This window comes from Monomorium pharaonis, chromosome 7 (genome assembly GCF_013373865.1).
Source record: "Monomorium pharaonis isolate MP-MQ-018 chromosome 7, ASM1337386v2, whole genome shotgun sequence".
NCBI lineage: Eukaryota > Metazoa > Arthropoda > Insecta > Hymenoptera > Formicidae > Monomorium > Monomorium pharaonis.
Genome location: NC_050473.1, coordinates 14,857,734 through 14,882,494, shown reverse-complemented (window position 1 = coordinate 14,882,494; position 24,761 = coordinate 14,857,734). Strand labels below are relative to the sequence as shown.

Below are 24,761 nucleotides of genomic sequence, written 5' to 3'. Positions count from 1 at the left end.
GTATTTTTTTTCTGCGATAGGAGATGGTACACGATAACGCAATTAAAGGAACAGCGCGCGCGGATAAAATAATAAAGGTATCGCCGTATGGTGCGCACAGAGGGACAAAACGGCGAACAATATTTTACAACTGATACTCGCCGGATACAACCGGTATTCGCGACTATGACATAAAAAATCGGCCGGGCGATTTTGAGGTTCGGAACCGGACTATAAGCGCGATTGCGGAGCTGTAATCAAGTCCGGATGGCTTGCACTGATTGACAATTTTCCATCGTCTCCCCCTCCCCTCCTCCTACTCCTGATCAACCTCTACGTTACTCATCACTTTTGCTCTACGAATTCGCGAATATCGTTTCTAAATCAGCATCCAAGCTGATAATTCCCATTTTTCGTTTTCCAAGGGACAATTCGTACAAACGTATATGTCTAACAAGAAGAATAAAAATATCTTAAATTAAGTTATAGCATTGAAATTGGACGAATAAATTGTTTCTTCACCGAAGAAGAGACGAATGATAGCCGTTAATTGATGAGTTGGTTTTGATATAAAGTGTTGGTATCGCATTCGTATGCTGGATTAAAAAGTTGAGGTATCGGTGTGAATGATTACCAATTAGCGAGCGGATTGATCGTTCGCACCGATAGCCGGGCTGGCAAATGGATCTGGTCTGGACGCGTCTTTAATAGAGTCAAGATCCGATTGATGGAGAGAGAGAGAGAGAGAGAGAGAAAAAAGGGTCGCAAGAAAAAGATGAAATATGCCATTCGTAAATTGGAATATTTTCTAGTGTTTGTCGAGCGAGCAATGACTTTTTGCTTTCCATTCATTTGGTCTTTTGAATTCTGTACGTTTTGAATTCTGTGAGTTTGAATTCAAGTACGATCAGAGTGAATACGTTGATTGTTCTTCTAATATATATACAAAAAGAAAAAGAGATATATACAAGAGATGATCTGTACTTTAACTCACCGCCACTTTAACACCAATTAATTTGTAAACTATTTACAATTAATCTTTGAGTGGACAGTTATATATCGCGTGCTTGTAACATCAATCTCGTTTTCTTGCGTTCATTGTTTTACAAATTGATGACGACCTCGTTTTAACCTCTCGAACTTTGCCATCTTAAGCAGACGACGTGCGCATTCCGCCGACAATGGCGAGCAACAATGGGCGGTCGGATTAAAATGCAAATTAGTCCATAAGTCAGGACATTATATAATTGTTAGCTGTGCCGGGTGGCGGTTATTGTCATGGCAATAAACTTTCAAGATTTAAGGTGTCAGCGAGAGACATCAGAGTGGTATATGCGCTTGTACTTAAAAGATTACGTACACACATACAGATCCTCAGTATTGTAAGCGTCCGTCGTCGGTCGCCTCTTTCGCGTCGCTTCTCTCAATCTCAGTTGAGTTACATTTATTTCAATTCGCAAAGAGTAGTTTTGATCAATCAAAAATATCTATATCGTTACCGAGCTATGCAGAAATTATAAAATAAATATTCGGTATCTATGTATGTTAGCTTTATGCTTATTTTTGTTTTCAGATAAGTATGCACTTTATTTAAGGTCTGTTGATTAATTCTGCAGAGCGGATGTTCTGCAGCTAAATAATGCAGAAACAATTTAAATGTTATCTCGCTGAAATACGCAATGGAAAACTTTAATATTCTTTTTTTTCGGAATGGAGAAAAAAGCTTAGGGTCACCTGTCTTATTCGATTCGCGTGGGTCCATTACCTTACGTATTGCCATCCGCGAGTAATTAACATAAAAGCGATAAATTAAGAACCCCGTGGAACACGACGACAGTCGGCACTTTTGTATGAGAAAAAACACTTTATGTTAGAAAAAAAACCGCAAACGCGTTTGTAAAAAATTTTAACTAATAAAAAAGTCAAACGTTTAATTTTTGGTACAAACTAAGTTTGAATTTGACATTTCTCGATATGAAAGTAACGTATCAACTTCTTAATGTAACTTTTTTAATTGGCCAGAAGCTTTTATCGCAACAAAGTTATATGATGTTACAGAGAAAATGTATATGCAATTAACGTAATGTTACACGTAATTTCTTAATCAATTATGTATCAAATACGTTACTACAGCACGCAGAAATAATTGATAATAACCGTTTTCATGTCGGTGTAGAGATGCTGATATTTGTGTACTCATAAATTATTTTCTGAGGAGATCAGAGGTCAGTGTGCTGATGTTCCCGATATATCGACAGTTATATATCGTGCTCATCACTTACGGTTCCCGAGTTAATCGTTAAGACTATAAGCACTCAATTCAATATGCTATTAATTATGCACCAACGTAGTTCGCTACATAATAGCACCTTGAAAATTTTCAAGGAAAAAGAAATATACTTCTTTGTTAAAATGTACAATACATTTTGTGCACGCTTGGTAATAGTATTCTGTGATTTCGCATAGAACAAGCTTTTCCACTACAGCACTGTAATGATAAACAAACGTTATCGTATAGTGCTTAACGAACTTCAGTTTCGATTACACTTTGCAACTCGACAGACATCCCATACCGCGCGTTATCTTATTTCTCGACTTAGATATCGGACATGCGACCATTGTACATCGTAATTACATTGCGTACGTATACAGAAGTTTACTTTTGAATAAACGAAATACTTTTTATTAATTTCTCTTGTACACACACACGCAAATAAATGTATATTTAAATAATAAACTCTCAGGTATAATTATTGCGTGCACGTAAGAAAAGAATAAATAATACAATAACGCAATTTTATAACAGCTTTATAAGAGGTAATTCATGGTGGTATAATAATTACATGTGCGCAGTGCCCATTTTCGTAATGGGAGTCGAGGATGTAACCGCGTGCAATTGCGAGCACTGTGACGAGGAAAAAGTGATCGGGTTGGGAGAGAAGGAGACTACTACTCAGGCCATGTATGCGGAGGACAGTGATAATGATGGTAATCGGACAATTTGCGCCAGAAATCGTGATTTTAACGATCGCACATTTCCAAGCGTCTGTTACATGCTGTGTTACAATCGTTGCACTAGATACCGAATGACGGTAGTTGAAAAGAATGACGTGAAGAAGTACGTTGTAATTGCATACAGAGAGAGTAAGTATTTGGAAAGTTATAAATCACAATTGCAGCGTAGTTTTCACGTGTTTCGAGTATTTTATAATATCAACGTTGTAACATACATATTTCTCACAATCCAATTATCAACCCATTAAAAACTGTTGAGAAATTATGCTGTTATTAATAGCAAATTGTATAATTTTTACGCAGATTATTATAAATTGCGAGATGGACCGTGCTGAAAGAGAAGATTATTATGTGCTTCAACAGAATCGTAATCGAAAAGGTCGATGTGTTCAATTATTAAATAAGTTTATAAGCAGCAGTTTCGCGAAATATTGAAGTTTTTATATTAATATACGAAGAAAATGTATATTTTAGTTTTATCATCCTTAATGGTTTTTTTCCAATGTACTCTCTTTAAATATAGACGTAACTCAAGACGGTTAAATACATTTTTTAAGTATCTATTGCAGTATAGAGCGAGTGTTGTGTGTAATCAGGATTCCACACGACGGCTTGAAATACGGTAAGAACGCGAGGAAAAGTACATCGAGAGCATAGCGTAGGCAGAGCTTACCGTGATCAAGGAAGCCGTACTTTCAAAGTGAGAGTCTTTCTATTGCACTACGTGCCGAATTTCGCAATATTCTTAATGTGAATACCTTAGATGTATGTAGCAAGCTTTTGGTAACCGAAACTGCGTTTCAAATGTATTTACAAAAATATTACTTCGCTATTTGTGGTACAGCTTTACTTTCTAAGTCGTAATGGTATTTTTATCGTACACTCTGATGTATGTGTGTAAATATCTGATAACGTAGATGATTTTAAATGTGTTTTGCTGCATTAGATTGCACGTGAAATTATAGAAGTGATTCCATCCTAGGTTTTATTCTGCATTCATGTTAACGGTTTTGAAATATAATTAAATTACAAAAAGAGAACGCGTTACTTGTGAGTTTCACAGGTTTCAGAATAACACGTTGTATTATTTAATAGCCAGCCTTCAGATGAGCGGTGAACAAGGATTTGTCAATAAGTAATCGCGCGAACGGTGTACCATTATTACTGGCAACTGCGCAGTAAGAATTTAATTACAGTTCGACGAAGTATCGATTCGATAGTTGTAAATTTACTACGGTTTCATTATTTCCACTGCGGTTTTTGCTATTTTCTTGGTCTCGCCGCCGCCGTGCCAGCCGCGAATTATGTTAAGCGACGAACGCGATCCGAATTTGCGACCTCCATTTGCACCTCCGATCTTCTTTTTGTCACGTCTGGCGGTCGGCGGATCTGACAATCGGGAGGTTACCATGCGTAAAAGATCAGGCGTAACAGAGCGCAAATAATACTCTCCAATTAAAGGGAAGCCATGTGCGAGGAGAGAAATAGAGAGAGGTGCGCCGGACGTTTCCGTATGTCGGACGCTCGCGAAATGTGCAGGAAGTTAACAGTCCAGCTTCGGGGTGGATTCGGTGTTGGCGAAGAGGAGGAGCTGGAGAAGGAGGGGTGGCGGAAGAGGGACGCGAGGTGGCCCGCGGGACGAAGGAAAGGAATTAACCAGACGCGGAGTCCTCTCGCAAATTGAGTTGCACGAAGCCGGAATTTAAACATTCAAATTAACCTATTTAGCAAGTCAAAGAGGCTAATGTGTGCGCACCAGTCCCGCATGCCCCGCAGATCCTAATATTCAATCGATATTGCCTTGTATCTTGCCCATCGACCGCAGGCTGGCAGCGGTTTTTTTCTCACCCTCTTTTATACCGATAGCTGTTCGATTCGCGGCCAGAAACGCGCCCCACATCCTCCTCTCTTACCGCGGAGCCTATTACATCGGAGAGATATGGAGCTTTTTAATTCCTTTTTTCTCTTTTTTTTTTTTTTATTAAATTGAACCAATATTCGTGAGGGTGAATAAGAAGCGGAGGAGAGTGTAATATTTATTGCTCGGCTGCACGAGCTGCTATACTTTGTAACACTGGCTTGTCGCGGTGATGTTTTCAAACATTCCAATTAATTCTTCCCTCGGAGCGACATTGTTTTACGCGAAATAAACGCGAAAGATCATCCGAATCCGCGACAATCCGGTACGCGATACGTGGATGCAAACCGCGCGCGTAAACAAAGGGTGTCGTGCACAATGTTACGATGCACTGGCACGTTGCTGGCATGACGTGCATAAAAAAAATGTCGTTCGAAAATCGATCTATCAGCGGAGGTCCTCTGAGAACTTTTCTGTGTCAGAATTCTCGGCTCTACTCTCTCTCTCGGTTACGGTAACATAGGGTGAACTGCGACTTTGAATACAATTGCAAATAAATTCTCAAACGAAGGATGACGGTGCGCTTGTTAACAGTTATCCTCTCAAAGAAGATTATAGGGATATCTCATATCACAGTTCCCCTTTTCTCAGATAATCAGTTTCTGAACACTCCGATAAAGTTCAGTAGCGTTGCATTTCGCTATATATTATTGAAAAGCCAGCTTACGGCTTAGTAGTTTCGTTTGCCATTAACGTGATCGATTGAACGCGCGGTGGACGCTTCCGATTTTCGAAAAGAATTTGGCCAGCCAGCGTGAAATTAGCCATTAGAATACCGCATGTACAGATCGTATGCTGCGAAATCGCTAGATAGCGCATTATAATAGATTAATTAGAAGTTAAAATTAATTGATGACCTGAATAAATAATTAACATGTCAGTTTCTTGTATCATGCACAGGATTTTAATTTTAAATTATTATAAAAGTATAATTAGTTTCATTCAACCTATTAATGCGATGTAATAATTATTTACGACTTTACTATAAAATATATTTCATTCGTGCGCGACATATCTCGTTCCTAGACAGAGTTTTTTAAATTTATATTTTCCATAGAACTTTAGACACATCATATGTTTTATATAAGAGGTTCCCAGTCAGCTCGAGAGAGGTATCAAAGTTCCTTTTTGCCGTCGCCGAATTAAACAGTCCAGTAAACCGGACCGTTTCAGCGTTCAGGATCGACAGGAGAGAAGTCAGATATGTCAGTCCTCGATATATATTTATATGCCCGCGTCTCATAGGTACATACATTTGTGCGCGACTGTGTATACGTTGGGCTCTCAAAGCGGGCCAACGGTGATCGTTTCATAGAGAGCCAATAAAAGGCAGGTAGCGGACGGAATCCAATAAAATCCTTACTCCCAAATCACACGGATGCCTGCTTCACCTGATTTCGAGTAGCAGCTACAAATTTTCCATAGGACGACGTTCGTCGTCTTTGACAAATATAAAGAGAAACGCGGAGTTCACCTCCGGAAGAGAGCGGGAGGGAGAGGGAGAGAGAGAGAGAGAGAGAGAGAGAGAGAGAAAGAGAGAGAGAGAGAGAGAGAGAGAGAGAGAGAGAGAGAGAGAGACAAAGAGAGAGAGAGAGGACCCTGTCGGGGGAGGGAAGAACATCATATACATCGCATACAGATGCAAAGTGGAAATATTCAAAGCTTCACTCGCCCTCAAGCTATATTCACCTTCATTTGTAACGCTCAAAAATTATTCTTGCGTTCCGTGTCGCGCGATTCCGACGGCAATATCCAACGTCGTGTCCCGTCCTTTGTCCCGACTTGCAACTTCGCGTCATTTACGCGTGTCTGCTAAAAAATGACAGCCGCTTAGGGGGAGAGAACGCCAGACCTCGACCTGCCGCGCTGTAACGCATTCGTGCATCAGTTATAGAACAGTAGCGGTAGTAGAAGCGAATTTTACATACGTAAAACGAAACTGTCGTACCTCGTCGTCGTATTGTTCGGAAGGATTTGAGGGAACGCGGCCACTGGCTCGAGCTTGGTTGGCTTCACTTATTCTTACTTACGGTACCTCGCACGTCGCATTTCCACGTCGTCCCTCCCCCACCCTTTAAAGGGGTGACTGAACATTTGTCTGGCTTGCACCGCGACTAACTACGAGCCGCCGCCGCCGCTACGAGCTGAAATCTGCCGCGGCGAAATCGTTTCTGACTGATGCCGAATGATCACTCAACCACCCTTCCTCTTCACCCGCCCCATTGTTCCGCTATCGTCGCGTTGATACCGATAGTTCGCTCCTAAGACTTCAGTCCGATCCCATTTCTCGGTTCCAGAGCACGGACTGCGCTTAAGCCCGATGGTCGAAGAAAACGAGTAGAGTTTTTTCCCTTCCTTTTGCAAATCTTTCCTCCAATTGCGAAAGAATACCATTTCAACGAACAAATATTCAAAGATTTGTATTCAACATTGACTGCGTTAATTAAATGTACCTGCCAATTCGTGTCTTTCTGAATGCTCTTTTTACGCTCTGTTATATGTATATTACGTTTTTTGTAATATGTATTATTCTCGTAAAAAATTTCAAGAAAAACAGCGAGGAGCGCGCGCCGATATTTGCATAGAAAGCAAATCAATTTTCCAGCTGAAATGTATCGTGTGCTGTCGAGAAATATCCGGGAGTTGCATAAGTATTATGCCATATTACAGGGTAGGCCGAATACCACGTGCATCGACGATCGATCGATGGTGGCCGCGACATGTCGTAAAGTTAAAAAAAAAAAGGAACTTTTGTGCCACCTTTATTACGTCGTTATGCAATCAGAAGCAATAAAGACGCGCACCGATTTGTAGGCAGAAAATCGTCAGATTGCCAATCGCCCCCGGTCGCGAGCAGACTCGCGGGGAACACGACGCTAATGTTTCTTTTCCATGAACCGGGTAACCCGCGCTCGTAAGGGCGACTGATTGACGTGGCGGCTCGCAGGCACGAGAATTGCTCGTCCCGGCGACCTCGTACAAGCCACCCCCCTCCCTCGTAGAAGTATCGTAATGGAAACTTTGGGATCGCGTGCGTCAAAACGGCTTTGTGCTACGACGGCGTTCGTTGTCGACGACATGGTCACTGGCGTCTGCTCGCACGTTCTCGGAGACATTACCGTGAAATATTCCGTGCGAAACTCAATTTGTAGATTTCGATGAACGTCATCATTCAACCGGGGCGAGCAGAATTGCGGGGGTGGGGGGAGGGGGACGGAACTTTCGATTAAATTGGTTCCACCTGGAAAAAAAGGTTATTTTGCGTTTGCACCAAGCGAGGGGAGGAACGAGGAAATAAAAGAGTAAAAGCGAAAAGTATTCTGTAATGTTGATTTACATGACGTTCAATTACTTATGTCTGACACGTGCCATGAAAACTTTCTAATATCCCACGGATCGCAGAGTACTTGTCCCGACATTTATTATGTGTACAGTTTTACAGCATAGTTTGTAATGCAAAACCTTTTTAGCTCTTATAAATTTACGCTATCGAACTACCGAAGCTATATCGAAGCTCGGCAAGGCCCTAAAAGTTTAATAGCTCATAAGAATAAGTCAGCTGACTCGAGAATGTCCGATGAGCGACGCAAAGAAACGCGAGGCTGAGTCGCGATAATTTTATCGATAATTCTTAATTGCCAGCAATAAAAACTGAATCGGTTTAATGTGGGTTTAATGTGTGCTTTACTTTGTCATTACTTTCAATTCACGAGTTATTTGAAAGGCGAACGCGTATTTTAAATTCCATTTTAAATTCTCTTATTTTTACTCTCATTTTTTATTTATTATTTTATCTTCAAATATTAATTGAATAATACAAGGAAGTGCCATTTCTCTGCTGAGGTAATTCTCGATGCCAATTTATAATAATTTTTGTATAGATTTTTACAATCTGCAATTCACATGTAATACTGCACGCCGTGTACTCGTCTCTTTTAGTCTTGAAACACAATCTTTACATAATTGGAAAAAATTAATTTATAAATGAAATTGACGAGCAATTTAATAGGTACATATTTCTATCGTGCACTTAATAATTTAATGTGAATTTAATGAAATTATACAATAGAATGCTATTGTCTTATTACTTTATGCATTTATATTTTTCGGGTCGCAGGAAAAATTATCTCATTACGTTAAACAATATTGATTCTTCTATCGATGCCTTAAGAAATTTCTTTATAAATGCACAAAATCTTCACGTCATCTAATTTTGAAAACGTCGATCAATTTATATAACATGTCGCTGACGTAGCCGTAATTACTTTTGTATTTTCGCATCTCCTTCTTTGGGTCAAATCAGTTTCGGTCAACAATAATCGGGCCATCACAAATTATGCTTCTTTTGGCTTTATTAACGTTTGTAAAGGGATTTTTTCAAATATACGAGTGTTTCATAATTTCCGCAAATAAATTAAATGTAAGCGATCCATCCTCTCGTGATAGTCCGATAATTAGTTTCACGATATTGACACTTGTGTAATGTCTCAACGTGATTTTAAAGTGCCGCGCGTTCAAATACTCCCGCGCGTAGCCACAACGCCCCGCGGGGCAGCTGGGTCACGTGACCGGCTACGCTGCACTTGCACTTCTCATGAGTCATGCGTCGGTTGCTGCGTGTGTGTACACAGTCGCGAGCATGCGACCGTTTCCCGCGTCTTCGCGCCTTTCTATCCCGCCGTGGGTGAATTTCGCGTACGAACGAGTGTTCGGGAGTGCCGAGCGTGACAACGCCGATCGATTTCGCCTGTGATCGCGTAATATAGTCGTAATTGAGACATTTGTCGGTGGTGTCGCGAGCGGAGGGGGGGTCGGTGGGAGCAGCGCTCGTGCTTCCTTAATCTCCGGCGTCAGGACGCCGAGGAGTTTTCGAGGTCAGTTTCAGTTTCGCGAGTTTCCCCGAGTCGAAAGCGAACGTCGAGCGACTGAAACGTGCGCGTGATCGATCCTTTCACGGTAGTTCGATCGTTTCGACGATATCAGTTCTCAACGTATCTGACGTCACGAGGCAGAGCGCAGGATGTGTACCGCGCGAAGTGTGCCGGTTGAGTCACGTGGTCGAGTCACCTGTCGCGCACTTCGCGTCGCTTCCGCGTCTCTCTTTGCCCGGTCCCGGTGAATTTCGGGGGTGTCGGGAGTGTCGAATTCAGCAACGTTATCTCTTTCTAGGGCGGTTATCTCTCGAGACGTATTAATCGACTCACACGATCGAGATCCGGCTTCGACTCGCCATCGCATTCGATCGACGAGCTTTTCGTGCAGTGTCGTCCAGCATTCGGAGCATCGTCGGAGGGACGCGAGGGGCCGGCTCAAACAATGAGGAACGTCGAGGGACATTGGCGGCAAAGGAGATTGAAGTTCGTTCGACTGGTGAGTGGTTACACGCATTATTTTGTCGAATTTTTTTTTCTCGTCACTCCAATTTTTCCGCACGATACGAACTTGTCGGTGGAAAACAGCGAACATTTTCCCTCTATTTTTCTTTTATTTCGGATCTTTGTGAAAGTAATAAGATTTCTTTAGATTCGTGAAAACTGTCGGGGGGGACGAAAATACTTCTTCCTATCGTTTTTGATGTCGAATTTTTCCGAGAGTGATAAGATGTCTCCGAATCGTCTGAAAATGCATAATTTAGCGACAGAGGCAGCATTCTTTCAGACGCATTCAATTTTCATTCTCGTCTTTAGAATTTACGTACATTAAAAGTATCATCGTTATGCATGTTCGACACGAGACACGTGCTCGATACGGTGTAATATTAAATCATCGAAACGGGTCGATAGCGCGCGGGGGTTAGAAATTAAAAGTTTGGCGGAATATCGTAATCGACGGTGGTCGCTTGCAGTTTTTCGTGAGTCCTTCAGTTCTACCGGTGGGAGGGAGAGGGGTAAGGGCGCAGAACGGCACGCAATAATCGGGGCCGGGCTCTATCGCGTGGCTCGATCGTTTCGGGAGGGCGCTTGCTATCTGGAATCTCGATCGCTTCTGATCGAGCAATTATTCCGTGGCACTTCAATTTTCCACGATAAATTTTTACCGCGCAGCGATCACCGCGTGTGTGCCGGAGGACACGGCACCAGAGCGACACAAAAGAGGGAGAGAGAGAGAGAGAGAGAGAGAGAGGGTAGCGCGCGGGCGGGAAAAATTTGTCGGAAAAACGGATAGCCATTGTCTTCGGGCTGACGGAAGGTAGAGACGAAATTGAGCCATCGATTATCGTCCGCCGGTTTGCATAGAAATTGCGGAGAATGTGAAAAACGATTTTGCAATATTTCGCGACGAGAGAGAGAGAGAGAGAGAGACAGAGAAGCGTTGATTCATTTGGGTGAAATTAATGCTCCTTTCGAGGTCTCTTTCTTCGCGGTGCGGCGGGCGTGCAACCTTATTCAGAGAGTTGCGTTACAGTCGTCTCTCTCTCTCTCTCTCTCTCGCAATTACGGTAAAGTCTGGTGGCGCGTAGTGCGCCCGAAATGTCTCGATAATCGGCGGCGGTGGTGTTAGGTTGACGGTGGTTTCTGCCGAACGAAAGTCTCGAAACCGCCGGGCTCTGTCGTGCGGCGCAAATGCCGGATTAAATTAATGCAAATACCACCGCGACTATGGATCGCCATGTACGTACGTACTTAAGGTATACATAGGTATAATGTAAGCGCCCCTTCCGGCCTCGCCTGTTCTCGGACATTGTACACGTGAGAATATACACATTTCGCAACTTCGTCCTCCGCGGGGGCCGGGAATTTACATAACGGCGTATTTCACACGCGCCAGATATCATGCGTGGAGTAGTCAGACGTCGGTATCGCTCGGCCGTGGCGCTGGCACGCTGTTGTATCGCAGACGCGCGCCGTACAGCACACCGGGCAACTTGAGGAGCCTCAGGAGCGGATCGACGATGTGTGTAATCGAGCGACATTGGTTGTGTAGCAGTCAGGAGGGCTGAGGAGGATCGGGAAGGAAGGGAGGGTCGGAGGGAGAGAAGCGTTGTGTGCTTGTCGGGGGGGGCGGGAGTTGAGTCGACGAGGCTCCTGCGTTGAAGGGGATATATCATCGGGTCCGTGATACAGTGTCCCTCGTGCACGTTTCGTGGGATCGTACATCACCCGGATGCCGCTGGCACACGCAGCGCGGTGTTCCGACAGAATTACGGTAATACGGCGTCTTTGGCTTAAAGCGCCGCGCCGCTCGAGTGCGCGCCTCCCGTGTCGAAACAAAGTTTCGCGATAGTCTACTTTTGATTGCGATCGCAACCGCCTTCGAGAGGACCGGTCCCTTTATCCTGCCTCTCCTTCCCCCGATCAGCCCTCCCTCCAATCAGTGCATGGGAATCGATAGTCTAAAGTTTTGCGCCTGCCGGTTTTTCCAATTACTCGTTCAGGTTCCTTTATCGGGGGTTGCGCCTGGAATAGTTTTCCGTAGTTGTACGATGGTTTTCACGTCGGGCAATTTAAGTAAAATATACAAGCCTCTGATGTAAAGAAAACTAACTTCCGATTTCATACGATCCTTCCCTCCCCCATCCTCTCCTTCGTAGCATCATTCGGCTGATCGAGAGATAGGCGCAATTCTGCCGCGAGTAATCGGAACAGTTGTCGAACGCATATCGCATTTCAGCTTGAGATAATCCTCAAGCGAATCTATGGTTCAACTAGGATTCCTGTGACGTGGCTTGATTGACAAGATTCGCTTTAGTGCAATGTCAAGATGACAATCCGATTAGATGGTGTGTACACGTCTTTGACGACGAGAATTTTTATATTTGCCGTACGGTTAATGTATATTAAGTAAAATGTACATTCGTTTTTCCTAAAAATATTACATACTCTAAGAGTATCACTTTTTCTTGCTTTTTTAAATTATTGTTTTTCGAAAAATCTAATAAAGACTTTAATAACTGAGAATGTAATATTATTTTATCGATGAAATAAGATATTAATTAATCGAGGTCGTAATTCGAGTTAAATATAGATGTATTTTCGAATAGTCAAAAATATGACACGTGTTATTAAAATAACATGTAGGTAATTAAAATTGACGTTCTCATTTTTGATGACTCGCAATGAGTTAAATGTATAATTACATTTATTAATATTCTACATTAATTGAAATTTTCAAACATTTTTATTTTTATTTTTACTTATTTTATTCTATTAATTGACATTTTATCGTGTCGGAAATGACATTTTAATTTTTATTTCCTGACTATTGACGTTACGATTGAGTAAATATAATACAACTTCAAAGGATAAACTCCTCGTTGCTGGATAGTCCACTTATGTGCTCCATTCTTCGAGGGGAATCTCTTTGTTTGTGTTCGTATCAGTCGTCGCCGTCGTCGTAGAGGGAACTCTTCTTTTAGATGTGAATGTTTTATCATGTAGAGAGTGGCATCGATTCTCCCTCTTCTTATGCGAAGACTATCAAGAGAAGAGAGAGAGGGGGGGGGAGAGAGAGAGAGAGAAAGAGATGTATATAGTGTAGAGTGCAGAATTTAAATCATTTCGCGCTGCATCGCGCTACGCAAATATTCCACACTTGTGTCTTTACACGGAGAGAGGCCGCGCTTCAGCAAAGTAAATATAATTTAACTCGAATTATAAACATCACGCGCTGCCCGCCCGCGAGAGGATATCTTTGAACACTTCGGATGCTGTAAATCAGATTAATAAGGCATTTTCGATGGCATTCAGACGCTCTATTCGTGACATCTTTCTAATCTTCCTGTTCAAAACTTTATTACATCAGACTTAACTTTTCCTTGGCATATCGGCGTTTTTGATTGATCGTCTCATGGAATTATTATCTTATCCGTTCCTACTTTTCTCGGATGCCATCCTTATCTTCCTTTCTCTAATTATTTTACCATATATTAATAATAGTATTCTATTTTATATTAAAATTAAAATATATTCTATCTTGTATTTTTCTTCACGCTTCAGAGGAGATGCGAATTCGATTTTAATATCAGTTTTGAGAATTAATAACGGTTAATGATCTTATCGAAGAACATTAACGAGATAAATGTAAAATTCGCTGTTACATTGATATTACAATACTAAATAAATTCTCGCTGACGTTGACTAAGGGCCGAGGTGCTGTTTCATTCGTCGTTTCATATCTTACTTTTCCGTCTTCTTGCTTCCCGACCTTACCAGGTCGCATCGAGAAGGAAGCGGCGCGCTCACCTGTAGCGACGCGTGAAATAAGTCCGACTGCGAAAGGAGGCTTAACACCAGGCGTCCCGGTCCCGCCGTAATCACCGGGCTCTAAGTAAATCCAGGTGTGTCAGCGTAACTCAAAGCAAAGCTCGCCACGCGCACTCAGCAAGCCAGCAAGCTAGCCAGCCAACCAGCCAGCCAGCCAGTCAGCCAGCTAGCCGACCGGCCGGCTAAGGGAGCGTCGGCGCGAGTGGCGAGTGGTGCCCCGTGACGAGGGGGGTCTCTCATCCCCCTCGCGGCCGCGTCACGGCACGTCGAAGAGGGACGAACGGTGTGTGGGCCGTTGCGTGGTAGGGATGAACGGCGCGCTGGTTCGGAGCAACCCCTCCGGTTCGGTCTTGCCCGCGCGCGCTACGGGGTGCGATACGATAGCAAGAGGTGGGGGGGAGGAACGAGAGAGCAGGAGGAGGATGAAACGAGGGGGAGGGGGGTACGAAGGGGGTGATTCGCCTCGTGCGCGTCGGATGTACGTAGCCTCGCGGCAGGTCGGGAGTTCAGTCTCGACGCGGCAGCGGTTACCCTCGTGTCGCGCCACACGCGTGCGGCCAACACACGTGCGACGATGATCATGGGTGAGAAACGTGCCGTGCTGTGCCCGCGCAGACGACAGGTGCCCCTTCTGGTAGTGACCACTCTCCTGGTGGGCGTGCGTACGGAGCTTGTCGGTGAGTAAGCGATGCGTGCGTGGATGCGTGCTCTGCTGCATTCCGTATCGTTCGTTCGTTTGTTCGTTTGTTCATCGTCGAGCCGCGAGATCTCTCTCGCGTGTGCCAGGGGGGGTCACGTAGGTGACACCTGTAGTGTGCCGGAGATCGTTAATTACGTCGCTCGTTAAGCGTCGATCTATCGTCACCTGTCGTGGGGGCTTCGTGGAAATTACGCCGGTACTTGCGCGATACGTTGGCGAAATCTGTATGAGGAAGTAGTACATCTTCTCCGCTTCGTGTGTACGCGAGTACGAGATTGCATCTGTTTTACGTTGACAATTGGGTGAGATCACAGACCATTCGAGGCTGTGATTCCGAGCAAGTCGGTTAAGTAAACTGATTTTCTCTGAATCTTTTTTTCTCCTCTGTCCATATAAATTCGACTTCTTCTTCTTCTTGGCTGAAACTAATTAAGAAGTCTAGTCACCTTTATATTTGAGATTAATATATTATCGAATTTAATTAATATTATCGAATGTAATGAAAATTAATGATGATAAGAATTCTCGAATGATTCTCGATCGTTCTACATCGAGTTTTAATTAAAAACCGATATAATCTTTTAGTTAGAGGTTCTAAATTATTCAAGAGTTTTAAAGGAAGAAGAATTATGTCACTGGGACAAGTTTGTACGTGATGTAGACAAGGATATATATCTCAGGCTTTTATCCTTTTATGCAAGATATTGATAACACTCTTCCTATAATGCGATAAAGACGATCCTCATCATATATTTAAGATGATACTCTATTACTATAGTATTTTAAGAGGAAAGTATATTCTTTTCGCCAATGAATTAGTGAAATCAGGAGTTAACGTGGAGGTCGATCGGTTTTTTAGATCAGTTAATTGGCCGATCTAATTGAGAAGGCTGGCGTGACAGAAATTTCGATGCTCGGTTTGCGTTTATGATTTTAACGCGTTCCGATTTGTTCGCGGGTAGCCGTGCGACGAATAATTCATTTCATTGCCCTCGTCGCGTTTATTTTTGCTACTCTTCAGTTGTTCATGACGTTTACGAGAGAGCGCGCGGAGAGATACGCGGTATGATTCGGTGTTTATTTTTACTTTATTTTCGAATTATGAACGGAACTGCTATCTGCGGTTACATATGTCATCGTGTTATACTAGACAGTACGTGACAACTTCCCTTCTCTTGCACAGGATATCTACGTATATCGTAATTAAACAGACGTATAATGATACAAGCATGCGAGATTATTATTAGGTTTGAAATAAAAATATTACGCTAATGCAACAGAACTACCATAATTAGAAATTTTGAAAAAAGACAAATTATATAATAATAGTAGTTAGAAAATAGTAATTTTCTTGAGTTGTATAAGAAAATTAGTTTTGTATTAAGTGCAATAATGACGGTAACTCTCTCTCTTTCTCTCTCTCTTATGGTGTAAAATATTGGACGATTTAATTTATGTAAAAAAGAATGCGTTGATGCTAAAAGTTTTTTTTTCTTGCTATATTGATGAAATTGTCCTGTGTCGATGCGTCACCGTACAGAGGTCTAGACTTGCCTCGCAACGAGAATATTTTTCGTAGAAGAGACGCGCTTATCGCCCGATTCCGTTTTATGCTGCACTTGACAGTTCCAAGGAAAACTTCCGAGATCGAAATTGTTTCATATTCGCGAAAATTACGTAGACGAGGCAGGTCGTTTCAAAACAAAAAGTGGGATACGCGGGGATTCATTTCTTAACGATCTTAACGACCAGTAGTTGTGTCATTAACTTTATTGCTGTTTCTCTAACTTCATTTACATTCTAATTTTGCAAGAGAATATCTACGTTCCGGTAATTATGTCGCTAGATATCAGCAAAATAATAAAGCTCTACTTTCGTAAAGTAATTGTACGCAATTTTTTTTAAGTATATTCGAGCGGAGTAAAACTGTTTGCCATTCATTTAGCCAATTAGCGTTTCTTTTCAAATCTGGCGTTATTCATTGGGCATTGTTTCTGAATGTGCACATTAATTAAATTGCACTTTGAGAAAAATTACGCTGTTTATCACGAGTGTATTCTGGCGGAAGAAGAGTTGTACGAGAAAAGAATGTTTATGAATGGAAAGCTTGAAGTTTGGTCGTAACATTATCGCGCTAATAAAGCACGCAAAATGTTTAATAGGTGTGTAAATTGAGTTGCGTCTTTATGAAATTATAAAAAAGTTGGCACGTGTAACAGGTGGTTTAGTGGCGATTGTTTTGTTCGATATTCGTAAGACTGATTGAAGTTACTCCCACATGTAAAACTCTCGGATTCGTTAACGTCAATAAATGGAGATTTTATTAATTAAAGTATAATAAATAAAATAATTTGATAAAGATAGGCGATTATATACGGCCATTACGCTAGACAATCTTCAATATTCTTTATTAATCTTGCTGATAACTTATTCGTGACGCAGCTTGATTGTCGTGGTTTATAAAGATTTAAATGCCGTCTGTGAATAACGCTTCCTTATTACTCATGATGAATTATAAGACGAATTCAACGTTGCGCGAAGATTGTTATATCGAAGAATAGAAGGTTCACCTTTAAGGATAGACGATCCTTCTGTGTTAAATCCCCTCGCATTATTACATCAACCGAAACGCTTTAAAAATGTCTCGAGCGTCAGTCCGCAAGATGTAAGACCCCGAGCAATCGTGTATTTCAACAACACTCGAGCAGCTCTGCATTAATAACGTGAGATAGAGTAAGGGGCATTCGGACGGTTAATATTGTAAAGCGTAATTTATCGCGTGCGCGACACGCTTTTCAAACATGAGATACGACGCATCGTTTTCTGACCGTTTTTCAAGGAGTTATTTATGCTCGGGGTCTCTCTCAGAATACGTCGATGTGCACCAACACTTTTGCTGGACATTTTTGCCACGCTGGTATGTAAATCACTTGTCGTACAGTGTGTGTCGCGAGCACATTATCGATCCGCCAACAGGAATTCAGCGATTCATGTTCCACTAATTATTGCTATCTTCGATCCGGCTCTCTCTCTAGTGTGCCGACCACGCGCACGAGAGCGGAAATAGAAGGAACGCTGTAAAACCGTATCATTACGCAGTGGTTTACAAACGAATGCCAGCTTTGTGCGTGCGTTTTGTAAATGCATCCGTGCAACGCGGAGCGCTTTGTTATCACACTTTGGTTCGTTACTTTCCCGGACAACCCGCTAAACCGTAATTTTCCAGTTTCTCAGTGGGGAAAACGTCTGGCAGTCTGTCGTCAAAATGTAACTGTTTGTACAAGCGTTCAACGTTTTGCAAAGGGAGAAAGCTGAAAAAGCGTAGACTTAAATTTAGCATTTATTTACTTACGTACAAACTATCATTACGGAGACTTATGAAAGGTACTGTAACAAGTTAATGTGCTTTTGAAAATAATTTATAGCTTTTAGAATTCGAAGACAGAAATGGTTATTACATTTTTTTAATTGTGTCGCATAAAGGTTTTTTATCGTTTAACCCGAGTTCCTTCTGTCAATCTCTCTTGCAATTGATTTCCATAGATCTTCCATAGATTTGTTAGAGTACTTTGTGTTATAGATAAATTTAGGTTTGAGCAGATACTGTGCTGTTTTGTACTATATTTATAGACAAATTTAATTTAATTTTTGGGATTATTGAAATTTGTATGGCCGACTTGTAAAATAATTTTATAATTCTCAGAAAATGTCTGGCAATACTTCTTTTGTTAAATTTATTATTGTAATATTTTTCTCATTATTTGATTGAGATTTATTTTAGTTGAAAAAGTATTTAATTGCAATATTTGAAATTTAATGAAAATTAAATAATAAATCCTTACACCAAAATAATTTTTGATTTATAAATGATCAAAATATGATTTATATACAAATTTGTTGTCAATTTTTATGCTTTAATGATTAATTTTTATTGCACACATAATCTTTTTATTTCTTAAATACTATGACAATCAACACATATCGGTAAATTAAGAATTATTAATAACAAATTTAAACTGTTATAAATATTTTAAACTCTTACGCAGATAATTCAAATTCTTTTAAAATTAAAACATATTTAAATAAAATGTATTTAAATAATTAAAACTGAAGTTTAAATAATTAAAATTAAAACTAAATGTATTTAAATAATTGACTAACTACATCAATATAAAATAAATTATATTAAATTTAATATTATATATAAATTAATATTTAATAACAGAATAAAATTTATCTTTATTTATGTAATGGGGAAAAATAGAAATTAATTATTATATCACTCTTCCTCAAATGTTTTTCCTATCCTGAGATTCATAAAATTGCGTTTTTAATAAATGAATGGAAATGAGCTGTCATATTTTTTGCGAATTTTATTTTTCTTGGTTTATTAAAATCACAAAAGAATTTTTGTTTAATTAAAACCATTCAAAATTTCTTTCTCCTTTCGAGATGTAAGAATATGACGTAATGATCAATAAATTTATGTAAATATTTTTTCGATTAAAATAATAAAGAAATTTTATTCTTGAAACAAATACGAGGAGAGAATTATTGTGTTTATTCGTCAAAATTAATTTCAAATGCAATAAACAGAATATTCAGTATTTATTTTACTTACAGTACGTTAAATATTTTGTAGAAACTACGAATTGGCTGGTATGTGTACGATAGCGCTCGACGTTCATTTGTTTATACTTTGTGGCGTACAGTGCGCTGCATTTGTATACGTGTTGCTCCACGCATCGTCACATTATCTCTCGTACCGCGATTGCGACAAGTGCTAGGAATTGCTAAACGCGATTCGCTACAAACAGTTAACGATCACCGTGGGAAATTGCGTGATTTGATTAACTCCTGTTATTAAGGACGCGTAAAATATCGAAACACGGTTAATTACGAATACGTATCTAATTATCACGATGCGACGATCGCGCCTTTCATTAACGAAATCATGTTTGGGTTCTATTTCATTTTACTCATTGCTAGCAACAATCGAAGTGACAGGGAACGAGAACTCTATCACTTATTGCTCTTAACTCTTATTACTTTGTTCCGATATACTCATAGACGTTAATCATTTTTCTAACGACGCTGGTCTCGCGTACAGCTCAAAAGTTTACACTTATCATCGATATAATTTATCTATCTATTTCCGCATATTGATAATTCAGAGTGTTCAAATTAACAGATATGGCAGTTCGAATATGGTAGCTACAATGATCGATCGATTATTAATATTTAATTTGAAACTTAAAGTAATGAAATTTTTGGCATATAATATAAAGTGTCAAATATTTTGTGTCAAGTTAGATTGTTTAGCGCGCAGTACTTGAATTGTTTTTGCGTTTGTTTTATTCACGTTGTAAGATTTATATAGGCAGGTAGTAGAACGAGTCGCTCGGTGTGTCGTCCTATCATTATCTCTCCAGGCGCGGTCGTGACAAGTGCTATAGGAAAGACGATCCTTTACCTTTAAATGACATTAAACGAATATCGGAGAGTGCAATTAATCAACTCTCACGTTTATTGCTCCGTAAATGTATTGACTTGCCAAGGTGGTTTATACATGCGAAGTAAAAAATGATAGTTTATTAAAATAATAAATTGTTTGTCACGATATGTAACTGTTTCCCTAACATAGCTAGAATCAAATGTATTTTAAAGTTTTCCATCAATTAAATTGTAAAGTGTCTGCCAATTATTTTTTAATTGAAAACATGGGATGACGCGTTAACCATTGGATCGCAAATGCTTTGAATAACAAAAGTATCGCGTGATTTTATCTTAATAATTATATATATGATGATAATTAATCGCTGGGTAAATAAATTTATTAATTTCTTTATTTACTTGCTATATTAAAATTATTTTTAATTATTTTATGCACGTAACAATTATATTTTGTATTGTTTTATACATTACTATGATTTAGATGCATCTGTATTTTACAGAGCGACATTGTTTACAACTTTGCCGTTACTATTGCAATACACATATGAATAATGCATTACGTATTTTTTTAATTCTTCCATTAAATAAAAACACATGTTATATTTTTTAAAAATATTTAAATAATAATGATGTTTGAATAATTTTAATATTAAATTTTTTAAAACTTATTAAATTACTTAATTTATTGTTTAAATAAATAATAAATGAAGATAGAAAGTAAAAAATAAATTAAGAGACTATAAAAACAAAATACTGACCTTCTTTAATATGAAATTGTTATTTAATGTTCTTTGTCGTGTTTTTTTTTTATGTTTTATTAGTGATGGAGAAGAGATAATAGAAAAAAAGTTAGAGCACGGTAGAGGAAAATTATGAAAATATTTCAAGTATACTTTTTTCTTTTCTCAAATATTTTTTTGAAGGGGAAATAAAGGAGATATTTTTTGATTTGGTTTCTTTGTGTTTAAGGAGTTAAACTATTTCTTTTAAGTTTTTGGGAATCTTTATCGCTCTTTTATTTCTCCTTATTGTTACTCTTTTATGGTAAAAAGTTGTTACCTTTTTATGACACTCATTCGCGACGACACGGTTAATTACGCACTTATCTCTGTGTTGAGATTTTCAATTTTGAATTCCGTAATTGCTCATTAAACTATCATGGTATATTCTGTATAGAATTAGATCTTCAAGAATAACAAATGCATCGTAACATTGTTAACGTTGGTTTGAGAAGACACGACATAATTTTGATGAGAACCAAAATAGACAGATGCTAGGTTCGCAAGTATCATCCAAATCCTTTGCCCATAAAATTGATCAAATTCTGAGATACGCCGCACCGGCAAACGCTTTGGATCCAATAAAGAGGATTAAGTGTACTGAGCTGTAAACACGGTGTGATTGAATTCTGGGGGCGCCGAGGAAATTCCTTCCTCATGCTCTCTTTCTCTCCCTTACTCTTGTCTCTCCCCTTCTCTCTCTCTCTCTCTCTTTCTCACTCTCCGTTTGCTTTCTGTTTCTTCTTAGCTGTTTCATGCGTTTTTCGAGTATTATAGTTCTCTCTTTTGTTTATGCGTTCTTACATAGCCATGTAAGAAAACAAAACGGTTGTACCAAGCTTCTTCCACTTTCATTACCGTGGAAAATGTCGTGATATTTGTCTTCACGTAAATTGGATACCCTCATAGCGTGTCCAAGATGGTACGCTGAGTTTTATGCGAATTTTCGTCTAATGGAGTGTGTGATTGCTCCTACAGTCTGATATAAATGATCAGTTGTAAAGGATGATTCATTTGCGTGATGATCCTTTGAATTTTAGGGAAGATTTTCTATTAGTATACGTTAAAAAATTTTACGAGTCACTACTGCTATTTTATATTATACGTATTTTCGTTTTAATGTTATCAGATATAAAACATTGTGAATTATAACAGCTTAACGTTATTTCGCGCATTTTCTGGCTGTTACTAAACGTTGCATGATTCATTTATTGATGTTGTCGCAATCCCTTTTTAATACCAACAGATTAATGGTCGAATGTGTTTTTGCCAATATTATGCAGAAATATTATTTAGGTAATATTTTGTTTCTCGATTTTGCCACCAGATAATTTATATGCATTAATTTATGATTGTCGAAAATATCTGAAGAAAAACAATTATTATAAAGTTTTGTATATTTGCAACAGGATACATCAAATTTATCACATTAGTTTATTCAGTAATTTCTAATGATTACACAAATATTTTATATTTATTTATTATTTGATGATTCTCGTTTAATCAGTAATTTTCAAGTGTCAATCTCGCACGATAAAATCCAACGAAATGATATATATATATATATATATATATATATATATATATGCAACACAAAATGTAATTAATAAACGCGCATGTTTAAAGAATGCATATGCAGACTTAGCAATTAACGCAGTAATTGAATTAATGAAATATTTTATGTTCATAATGTCAGAAATTCTAAAAATACATTACGCATGTTGACTTTAATCTGAATTTGTAACATCATTTAATAATACCGTATTAAATCATCATTTAACAATGTGCATGTAATTAACTTCGAGGTTTGTGATGCGGTACGCAATCGCGGAAAATCTGCAGCAATGCATTTTTTGCATAGGCACACACGCGAGATACAAGATATTCGTTCAAATTTTATCGTAATTAACAGAAATATGATATTATCGATAAAAATCTGTCACTGATTTCTCAATTAAATAAATGTATGAATTTTCTAATACTATTAACAAAATACAATTATGCCTATTAATGGCTCCACGAATGTAGTCTTGTCACTGTTTCAATTTCACATTCAACTATAATAATCATTTTGAGCGATCGCATTTACGAGGGAGATTTATCGGACGAAGTTGTAATCGTAGACCGATACGTCACGTGCTCCTTCTTCATAAACTTCGACATTCTTTGCACGATTTCGTGAGTTGAATCGGCGAATGCGCTAGCAATAGTTTCCAGCACAGAAACGATGTCCTTAACCCACCCACTCACCCTTTCCGTCTCTCATACTCGCCCCGTCATCGGCTATTACAAGGATTCTGTTAGCGGCGAAGTTTCGAAGTGGCAATTCCCGAGGGTACAATTATTTGCGGTTCCCGTTGACGTCCCCGCTTGCGACGGCTTGTTCCGAAGAATTGAAATTTTATTGAAACAGATTGTGTCTCGCATTATCCGTACCTATCGGGAAAGTCGATGCGGTAGACAGTTTTTTCATTTTTGAATCTCGCATAAGCCCGCGAACCTTGCTTTTTCGTCACAATATCTAAAAATGTATGAGCTCCATTTTCCCATTTACCGAAATTAATTTTGGCCGGAATCGCTGTATCTCAATTGTTTCGCCAGTTCGTCTTTTTAACTTTTTTTTCTATTTTCATTTATTGTGCGCGCGTATCACTCGATGACGTAGCGAGTTGAACGCATCAACAAACAGATTCGAGATTCGTAATACAAGTTTAATGAAATCGTTGGATATTCAACGGGAATAAATGGACAGGAATGACTCCACGTTTGACAGCGCGTAGCGCGTCACGGAATTCGATCGCGTGCCACGTGCGGTCCCTTCACCCGCGATCGATATCACCGCTGGCTACCGCGAATATTCAAATCTTGCAGACCCATACCTCCGTATCATACTCGCGAAAACATAATCAAGCGCCGGCCGGCGGACGAAGCGTATATTTCACACTCGCGCGGACGGCGACATTTCTGGATGTCACAGATCCGTCGTTGCGACAATAAATTTCCATTCTTTTCGAAGGATCTCGTACGCAATTTATTTTGGATCTTTCGACGAGGAACGAGGGGAGGAGAGGGAAATAAAAATGAAAAATTATTCGTAATTTGCTTCATTGCAGGCGAGCGGTAATGGAAAAATAGTGTGTCAGACTAATGGACGTCGTTGCGTCTACTTTCCTTCGACTTTAATGACGTCAGAGTTTATTTTCGGCGAAGGTAGATGAAATATAATAATTGTACTTACGTACAAATACGGTAGGACATTTTATTCGGAGGCAACGAGAGAGGCGCCTCTCTCGGCATTAGTTTCAATTGGGGCAGAATATTTTCAAGCGAACGCTTTTCGTGTTCGCTGAAAATTGCGGGCGAAGGTCTTTCTGTATACCAAAAATGCGAACCAGCAAGCACGATGTGATTATTTCTTCTCTCTTTTCCGCCCGCGACAGCAGGCGGAACGATGATGAGAAACTATCATGACGGTATTTCACTTAGCGTAAACTATATCGAGATGAAATTTCAGTCGCGCTGGGGATGATGGGTAGGCACATCTGCGCTCCATACGATGAGCGACGTGTGTATTATATAACATGAATTAACGCGAACCGTCTGTCAATTTCGGAATAATTATTTCAATGGATAAATAACGACGCGCGTTATTGATGAGCACTTTTGTTTAATATATTATTACATTTTGTAGTGTTCATCTGAGAAACATTTTT

At 39.6% G+C, this 24,761-nt stretch overlaps 2 protein-coding genes across 5 annotated transcripts in view; both read left to right on the top strand.

The window, feature by feature from the left end:
* The first annotated feature begins 1,631 nt into the window (after window positions 1-1,631).
* On the top strand, window positions 1,632-10,161 carry LOC105836401. Of its 3 annotated transcripts, none has more exons than XM_012680405.3 (3): window positions 1,632-2,619; window positions 2,833-2,967; window positions 10,082-10,161. In XM_012680405.3, exons 1-3 carry the CDS (start codon window positions 2,589-2,591, stop codon window positions 10,105-10,107), a joined length of 192 nt encoding a protein of 63 aa, XP_012535859.2. In that variant the 5' UTR covers window positions 1,632-2,588; the 3' UTR covers window positions 10,108-10,161. The 3 variants fall into 3 exon arrangements, with proteins under 3 accessions (XP_012535859.2, XP_012535858.1, XP_012535857.1); XM_012680404.3 differs by lacking the exon at window positions 10,082-10,161 and adding an exon at window positions 3,298-4,069 and having other exon boundaries at window positions 1,636-2,619; XM_012680403.3 differs by lacking the exon at window positions 10,082-10,161 and adding an exon at window positions 3,298-4,069 and having other exon boundaries at window positions 1,639-2,619; window positions 2,833-3,123.
* A 31-nt stretch (window positions 10,162-10,192) lies between these two features.
* The window catches only part of LOC105836400 (neurotrimin), a 147,947-nt gene continuing 133,378 nt past the window's right edge, over window positions 10,193-24,761 (top strand). Inside the window, exon 1 of one of the 2 annotated variants that reach the window (XM_012680402.3) lies at window positions 10,193-10,282. Coding sequence is in view for 1 of the 2 variants with exons in the window: in XM_012680401.3 (XP_012535855.1) it covers window positions 14,690-14,792 (103 nt within the window). In the remaining variant the exon portion in view is untranslated. Of the gene's footprint in view, window positions 10,283-14,605; window positions 14,793-24,761 lie in introns of those variants that run through there. The other variant, XM_012680401.3, reaches the window with a different exon arrangement.